At 27.7% G+C, this 8814-nt stretch overlaps 1 protein-coding gene across 1 annotated transcript; it reads left to right on the top strand.

Annotated features, from left to right (window-relative positions):
• Window positions 1-6593: 6593 nt before the first annotated feature.
• Window positions 6594-8580, top strand: LOC120077166 (heavy metal-associated isoprenylated plant protein 26-like). Its single transcript, XM_039031072.1, has 2 exons — window positions 6594-6752; window positions 8000-8580. The coding sequence occupies exons 1-2, from the start codon at window positions 6672-6674 to the stop codon at window positions 8381-8383; spliced, it is 465 nt and encodes a 154-aa protein (XP_038887000.1). The 5' UTR covers window positions 6594-6671; the 3' UTR covers window positions 8384-8580.
• The last annotated feature ends 234 nt before the right edge of the window (window positions 8581-8814 follow it).

Below are 8814 nucleotides of genomic sequence, written 5' to 3' on the forward strand. Positions count from 1 at the left end.
ATGGAAAGAACCAATGAGGGCAGAATTAAACTCACTTTCAAAACATCAGGTTTTTGGACTAGTAGTCTGAACACCAAAAGGTGTTAAATCTATGGGGTACAAATAGGTATTTGTGAGGAAAAGAAATGAAAATAATTAAGTCACAAGATATAAAGCAAGACTAGTTGCACAAGGTTTTTCACAAAGACTTGGTATTGATTATGAGGAGACATATTTGATGGTGGTGGATGCAATTACACTAAGATATTTAATTGGTCTAACTATATGAAAGTCTGGATATGCATCTTATGGATGTAGTCACAACATATTTATATAGATCTCTTGATAGTGATATTTATATGAGAATCCCCAAAGGTTTTAAAGTATCTGAAACATATAAATTTCCGAGAATTGTATTCAATAAAGTTACAGAGATCGTTATATGGATTGAAACAATCAGGACGAATGTGGTACAATTACCTGAGTAGATATTTGTTGAAAGAAGGATATCAAAACAATCCAATATGCCCATGTGTTTCTATAAATAAATCACAGTCGGGATTTGTTATTATAACTATATATGTTGATGATTTAAATATGATTGGGACTCCTAAAGAGTTTTCAAAGACAATAGAATATCTTACAAAAGAATTTGAGATGAAAGATCTCGGAAAAACAAAATTTTTCCTTGGCTTGCAAATTGAACATTTAGCATATGGGATATTTGTTCATTAGTCAACTTATATTGAAGAAGTTTTGAAAAGATTTTATATGGACGAAGCACATCCATTGAACATTCAAATAGAAGTTCGTTCACTAGATGTGAAGAAATATATATTTCGACCTCGAGATGATAATGAAGAACTTCTTGGTCCTGAAGTACCATATCTTAGTGCAATTGGTGTACTTATGTATCTTGCTAATAATACAAGACCAGATATTGCATTTTCAGTAAATTATTAGCAAGATATAGTTATTTTCTAACAAAAAGACATTGGAATAGAATTAAGCATATACTCGTTTATCTTCAAGGAAAAATCGACATGGGTTTGTTTTATTCAAATAAATAAAATTTTAATCTAGTTGGATTTGCAGATTCTGGATTGATCTACACTAAGCTAGATCTCAAACATGTTATCTATATGTTCGCATATGGAGGAACTATTATATCATGGCGATGGGTGAAACAAACCATAACAGTCACTTCCTCAAATCATGTTGAAATTCTTGTAATTCATGAAGCTAGTAGAGAATGTGTATAGCTAAGATCGATGACTCGACAAATTCATGGAACATGTGATTTGTCTTCTAGTAAAAATCTTTCAACGATATTATACAAAGACAACACAACATGCATATCTCAAATCAAATGAGGATATATTAAAGAAGATAGAACAAAACATGTTTCACCGAAGCTTTTCTACACTCATGATTTAGAAGAAAATGACGACATCATTGTACAACAAATTTGTTCGAAAGATAACTTGATAGACTTATTTACTAAGGGATTGCCTACTGCAACCTTTGAAAAACTTGTGAACAACATTAGAATGCAGCGACTCAAAGATCTCAAGTGATGTTACCATGGGGGAGTAAATATATTTGTTAAAAGTATCAGATTATATGAAATATGTACTATTTTTTCTTCACTAGGATTTTTCTTATAGTGAATTTTTTCCTAGTAACGATTTAACGATATATATTTTATATAGGCATCTAAGAGGGAGTATTATAAATATGTTAAATTAGGTATAATGTAAATGCCCATTATTAATGTCCATTGGCCATATGTCATATATTCGTTACTCATGTGTTGTCCATATGTCTCGAGATTATACACTATTAGTGTCCATGTAATCCACCTCCTACTTGCTAAATTGCCTATAGCCCGTGACATTTGGTGGATTTGAAAGACACATATTGGTAATCAATCCAAAAAAATTGGAGAAAGTGGAGAAATTTGTTCTTTGTTATTTATTTATTTTATATAATTATATATTATATTATATTCTTTTTATAACTGTATTCTCATTGTGTACCATTATATTCCTTAAATTTACAAGAAGCAATATTTTATTGCTTACTTGTAGTGTTTCGTGAAATTTTCTTTATAGTACAATAGAAATGTCCATGTTCGAAATATCATGAAAAAGTTGATATATTGATGAAAAATTAATATCCAGAAAATTTTAAGAAAGAAGTTTAAATATCTCTATTTTATTTTTGATTTTTTGATTTATTAGATTTTTGCTTAATCTCCAAGCAAGTTCCACAAATTTACTCGTAACTCCCGAGTTGTAAGTTGTAACGGTGTGTTCTTCAAACGACACGTAGTTTTAAAATATAATTTATTTTTTGTTCAGCGAGAAAATTCCGCTAAAGTCGGCGTTTTGGATTTGCGTTGTGCTTTGAAATTCAGTCAGAAACCGCCACACGTTGAAGGATTCTGATCTAATGGCTCAGATTCAATACTCTTTATTATTTATTTGCAAATATTAATAATTAATACTATTTTTTCCCTTCCCTTTTTCAAAATAAATAAATAAATAAAGTTGAATTGAATTGAACGATGTCGTATTGTATAACTGCGCTGCATGCAACTTCTTAGAACCTACGCCATATTTAATAAATATGGAAATCATAAAGACCATACTCTATATGTCACAAATCCTCTGAACAATTTAATTCTCTATAGACTTTATTATGGTCTTTTATTATATGTCTATCTTCATCTATGTTTACAGTAATCTTCATTTTAATATTCATTTGATTCCTATTCCAAAGTATAATTATTGGTATCTCACTGCTGACAAATACATTATATTTAACAATGATATGACATTTTGGTGGCTTCATGATTATTAATATGCTATTGATAGAAGTATATAAAAAATACAATGAAAGAGAGGTTGAGAGAGATTTTTAAAATGATTTTGTGGATTTAGGATCTTAATTCTTGACCTAACCCGAAACTATTGGTACGACTAAGGGTTAGAATGTCGATATTGAAATTTTTTTATTAAAAAACTATTTAAAATAAAAATAGACATTTTAGCTTTATTAAATTAATAAGTTAAAATGGTCCATGTTTATATTATATTCATATCAATAATATTTTGTTGATACTTTGGATAATAATCTTTTAAAGTGAGAGATATCAAGATATAGGTATACTGTGGTAGGTTCACATGGTAATAATGTTATTATTGAGGTTAAAAATCCTTTTTGGTCACTTAACTTTCACGAAAAGTAACAACTTAATCCGTAAAATATAGTTTGTAATGAAATAGGTCCTAAATTTCTAAATCTATAACAATAGTTCCTAACTTTCACAAGTATCAATTTAGTTTAGTAAAAATACTATTGAGATTTTTTGAATAAAAACACTATTAAGATTAATTGATTAAGGGACAATTTTGTTTATAAATTATAAAGACTAAGTCATGACATAATCATAAAATCTACAATTAAGTTTGATTGACTTGTTTATGATAAAGACTAAATTGTTACAAAATTAAATATACAGAGAATAAATTGTTAAATGCAAAAGTTCAATAACTAAGGCCCCGTTTGGTAACTATTAGTTTTTTTGTTTTTGTTTTTGAAAAGTAAGTCTATTCATCCCCATTTCTTGTTTGCGTCTTCCTTAAATACAATGGTTGAATTCTTAGTCAAATTCCAAAAACAAAAATAACTTTTTGAAAAACTACTTTTTTCAGTTCTCATAATTTGACTTAGTTTTTTAAACCATTGGTGAAAAGTAGATAACAAAGCAAGAAATTTTGGGTGAAAATAGTGTACATATACTTAATTTTAAAAAATAAGAAAAAAAAATAAAATGGTTAATAAACGGAACTTAAAATTTAAAAATTAAAAGTAAATTGATGATCAAATAGACCAAAAGTGATTTTTTATTTTTTAAAATCCATAAAATATTACTAAAATCTCATCATATTGCTTAGTTTTCCATTTTATTAGGGATACAAACTTTATTTATCGTTCATCACTCAAATGTCACTTCTAGGAAGGCAACATACATTTTCATTGGACAAAAAGTTTTGAATTATTATAAGAAAACTTAATCTAAGTTAAGAAAAAGAAAGAATATTTAATTAATTAATTGTGCTAATATAAAAATATAACTCATATGAATAATTAAATTAATAAAAAGGTGGAGTGGAGTGATTGATGTTGTTACATACTTTTAAGTCAAATCTATTTTTAACTAAAAAAGAATAAAGAAGGAAAGAAGAGAAAACCCTCACACGTCTATAAAAGAAATTATGTTCCTCCTCCTGCCCTCAATATTTTAAAGTTGTTAATTTATTAAAAAAAAATAAAATTGTTTTTAGCATTTTTTAAACTTTAGACCTCTTTCCGTCTTGTAACTATTTACTTTCAGTTTTTATTTTTTAAAAATTAAATTTATGAACACTTATTTCACTTTTAAATTTCTTGACTTGTTATTAATTTTTTAATTAATGTTTCAAAAAGCCAAATCAAAATTTAAAAATCAAGGCACACTTGGTAATCATTCTATTTTTTATTTTTAAAAGTTAAGTATATTTTCTTCCTCTTTTCTTACAATCATTTACATCATACTTGTGTACAATGGTTGAATTATTAACCAAATTTCAAAAAAAAAATCAATATTTTAAAAGCTACTTTGATTTTTAAATGTAGATAATAAATTAAGAATTTTAGAGATTTGAATAGTATTTATAAACTTAATTTATAAATAAAATAAAATAAATGGCTACCAAACAGGATCATAATTTTTGGAATTTGAAACTTGACTAATAAATCAACTCTTATTTTTAAAAAATATGCAAATTTTGTAAGAAAATTTAAAAAAATAATAATAATTTTTATAAGAAAAAATAAAATGATTACGAAACGAATCCTACTTAACATCAGATAGCACAATTTGAAATATATACATTAGCATGTTAATGTAACTATGCCTTTGAAGCTAGGCAGATTAGTTGAGATCATTGCCAATAGAATAGATGGTTTTTTAAGTTAATTATGAATACCACAATTTCATAATTAACTCTAAAATTTAACTTTCAAAACACTACTTCCACTCGAGTTTATGCGTTTTATTATGTACTTTCCAAACAAATCTTTAAAATGCTTTAAATTATTTTTTATAAATTATGTACCAACTTTTTCAAAAATAAAATATAAAAGAAACCAATTGTTATAAAACAAAAGCTTGATTCATTTATTCAAGTTAAATTACAAACTTAGTGCACGAATTCTCAAATTTATTTTTTATTTGATTATTGAGTTTTAAATATTATAAATTAAATCTTTAAAGTCTCATTTCATAATATTTTATTTTCGATTCTTAATTTTTAAAGTTTATACCTGTTTCTTCCTAATTTTTTTTTTATCATAATTTTCAATTTTATTAAAGAAATATTTGAATTTTTAGTTAAAGACTAACAACAAAAACAACATTTTATAAATTATGGTTTTATTTGATAATTATTTGGTTTTTATTTTTTAAAATTAAGTTTAGACACACTCTTTTCACCTATAAAATTTTTGTTTCTTTTAGTATACTTTTTACCATTATTTTGAACGATAAAGTCAGATTTTGAAAACTAAAAAAAAAAAAATCATAAACTTGTTTTTGTTTATGAAATTTATCTAAAAATGTAACTCTTATACTTGAGTAACATGTAAATCATTGTAAGAAATTATGAGAAAATACACTTAATTTTAAATAATTTAAAAATAAAAACACAAAATGGTTACTAATTAAGACCTACATTTTTAATTTGATACTTTACGCTCGACTTTTGAAAACGTAGATAGAAATTGAACAACATATATATCAAAGAAATTTATATGTAAAAGTAATATTTATAAGCTTATTTAGAGGGAAAAAAACATTACCAATGGGCATAAACTTTTAAATTTTCTAACATTCATAAATCTATTAGATTAAAAAAAAAAAAAAGAAACTTTAAGTTCACACAGAATTCAAATTCATAAGTAGTAATTAAATTTTATATTTAAAAAAAATTGTCAAGGATCTATTTAGACACATAAATAAAAAGAAAAATCAAAATTTTATTACCCACATAATTAAAGCTCCATACCCCAAGTAGGCATAATGAAACTACTTAAAATTGGATTTTAATTTTAAGGGAAAAAAATCTAAAACGTTGACCAAAGGACCACGTGTCATGAAATGGTTGGATCGCGCCTATGATTGCCTCTAATCAGTGATATCATCTTCAAACTTGGCTAATGGCTCCACACCATACAGCGTGTGGGCCCCACACACACACACACACAAAAAACGAACCCCTATTAACTTTTCAAACGAAGTAGCGCGTGGGAAGCACGTGCCACCCGGTTCCAAAAACCCGGGCCCCTCTACCCGTTTGGTCGGTTCGGGCCATGCCACATTGCCACCGCATCGACACAAGTACAATTCAAATCTCCACATCGACACGTGGCAAACATCGCTATCGTTGTGGTAATCCAACGGCTGAGATCTCCCTTCCGAATTGAGAAATACAAAAAATAAAAATAAAAAAATAATATGTTTTAGATTTGAGGAAAGGGGAGGATTTGTTGGCTTATTTAAAGAGGAGCGGCCAGTTTCGTAGTCTGCCATTTCCATTGTATAACTAAAAAACTTCAAAATCAAGTGAGAAAAAAGAGAAAAAAATATGGGAGTTTTGGATCATTTGTCTGAGTATTTTGATTGCTCTTCTCATGGGTCTAAGCACAAGAAACGCAAGCAATTGCAGGTAAAATTCTGAGTTTCTAGAGTTCTTCAATGATTCTTTGAGTTGAGATTTTTTATGGGTTATTTGATTTGATTTTGTTTCTGGATTTTTTTAGTTGAATTAAACCCAGAAAATTAAGTATTGATTTTAGTTTTATGTAATAAAAGTGAAAAAGAAAAGAAAAATAAAAAGTAGGAAGATTTGGAAATTGAAGATCTGTGAGGAATGAGAAGGCGGAAAAACGTTTTAAAAAGTTTGTTGGTTTGTCATGAAGTTTCAGACATGGATTCTGTGGTTTGGTTTTCTGTCGTTTTGGTACCGTTTTTACGCTTTAAAGTGGCTTGCATTCACATTTAATGTTTCCCTTTGCTTTTACTCGAGTTTTGATTCAAAAATTTAAGTCCTTCATTTTTGTATTTTGAATATTAAGTTTATTTTCTTTATTTTCTTTAATTTCTTACCTGATTTGTATCTCATATGCAAATTTAAAAAATAAAACCTTTTGGTTTTTAAAATTTGACTTTTTTTTTTTTTAATTTGATAAAAAGGAAATAAAATTTGACAGTAGAACAATGTATATAGACCTAATTTAAAAAAAAAACGAAAATCAAATAGTTAGAGACCTTAAAGTTTTACTCGAATTTCTTCAAGTTTTCACTTCTATTTTATTTTACATATATTATTTTAGAGATTTATTAAACATACTTTTAACTTAAGTTATTAAATCTCCTTTGTATTATCTTCTTCTTATTGTTTTTTTAAACTTCAAGTACGAGTACATTTTGTTTGTTTGAAGTACTCTAAATGAAAAATAAGTGAGATTGTGAAGATTTAAAATTTTACTTTCAAGAGCAAGAGTACATATTAATTATAATATTGTTAATAATATCAGTAGATATTTCTATGAAGAAACAATTATTAAAATTAAAACTCGTTTAATAATTAAGCCTTACAAATACATTGCATTTACCCACTTATTTATTTTATTTTATTTTATTCTATTCTATTCTCTACATTTTGGCGAGTCTTTTAGAAAATGAAGCTAAATTTTATTAACAAAAAAATGTAAATTTTCAAAAACGTGGTTAAGAAATTATGGGAAAAGAATTACAACTACACCTTCATATCAAGATTGGTATATGATAATTTTTAATGTTTTACGGAAATTTACAAAACATATCACTTCATCTTTAATATTACCATCGAAATATCGACAAATATTTAAATATTTTACAAGATTCTAATATTTAGATACTAAAATTTATCAGACAGTGGAGCTGAAAATTCGAATAGACTGCGAAGGCTGTGAGAGGAAAGTGAAGAGAGCATTAGAAGGAATGAAGGGAGTGAAGCAAGTCGACGTCGACCGGAAAGCCAACAAAGCCACCGTCGTCGGATACGTCGAGCCGTCAAAAGTGGTGGCGCGTGTCACTCACCGCACCGGTAAGAAAGCCGAGCTCTGGCCCTACGTTCCTTACGACGTCGTCGCGCACCCCTACGCGCCGGGAGTGTACGACAAGAAAGCGCCGGCTGGGTACGTGCGGAAAGCCGATGATCCCAACGTGTACCAGCTGGCACGTGCGAGCTCCACGGAAGTTCGTTATACGACGGCGTTTAGTGACGAAAATCCCGCGGCTTGTGCTGTCATGTAACGGTCGTCCACTTTTGTAAATGCGCTGTAAAAATAAGGCCTTTATAATTTGTCGATTTTTGCTTTTGTGTGTTGTTTTTTTTTTTTAATTATTATTTTTGGTTTAATTTAACTTGTATTGATTTGGATATTTATTTTTGGTCTTTAGTCTAAAGTTTAGTTATTATTATTTAGTGGTATGATTGATCTTAGTTGTCATGTCCTTTGGTGGTGGGGCTTGCTTTTTCAATCAATTATTCATGTCCAAATTCTAGAGCTGTGTGGAAAAATGTTGGCAAGTAAAATCAATTTGATCATTAAATCAATTTTTGGATTTTTAATATTAACAAAGAAATTAATTGTTGTAGTTTAAGGTAAAAATTACCATATTTATTTGTGTAGATAAAGATTGTGCCGCTTTACTATAAGTTTGAGATCTAATTTAAATTTTTT

This window comes from Benincasa hispida, chromosome 5 (genome assembly GCF_009727055.1).
Source record: "Benincasa hispida cultivar B227 chromosome 5, ASM972705v1, whole genome shotgun sequence".
NCBI lineage: Eukaryota > Viridiplantae > Streptophyta > Magnoliopsida > Cucurbitales > Cucurbitaceae > Benincasa > Benincasa hispida.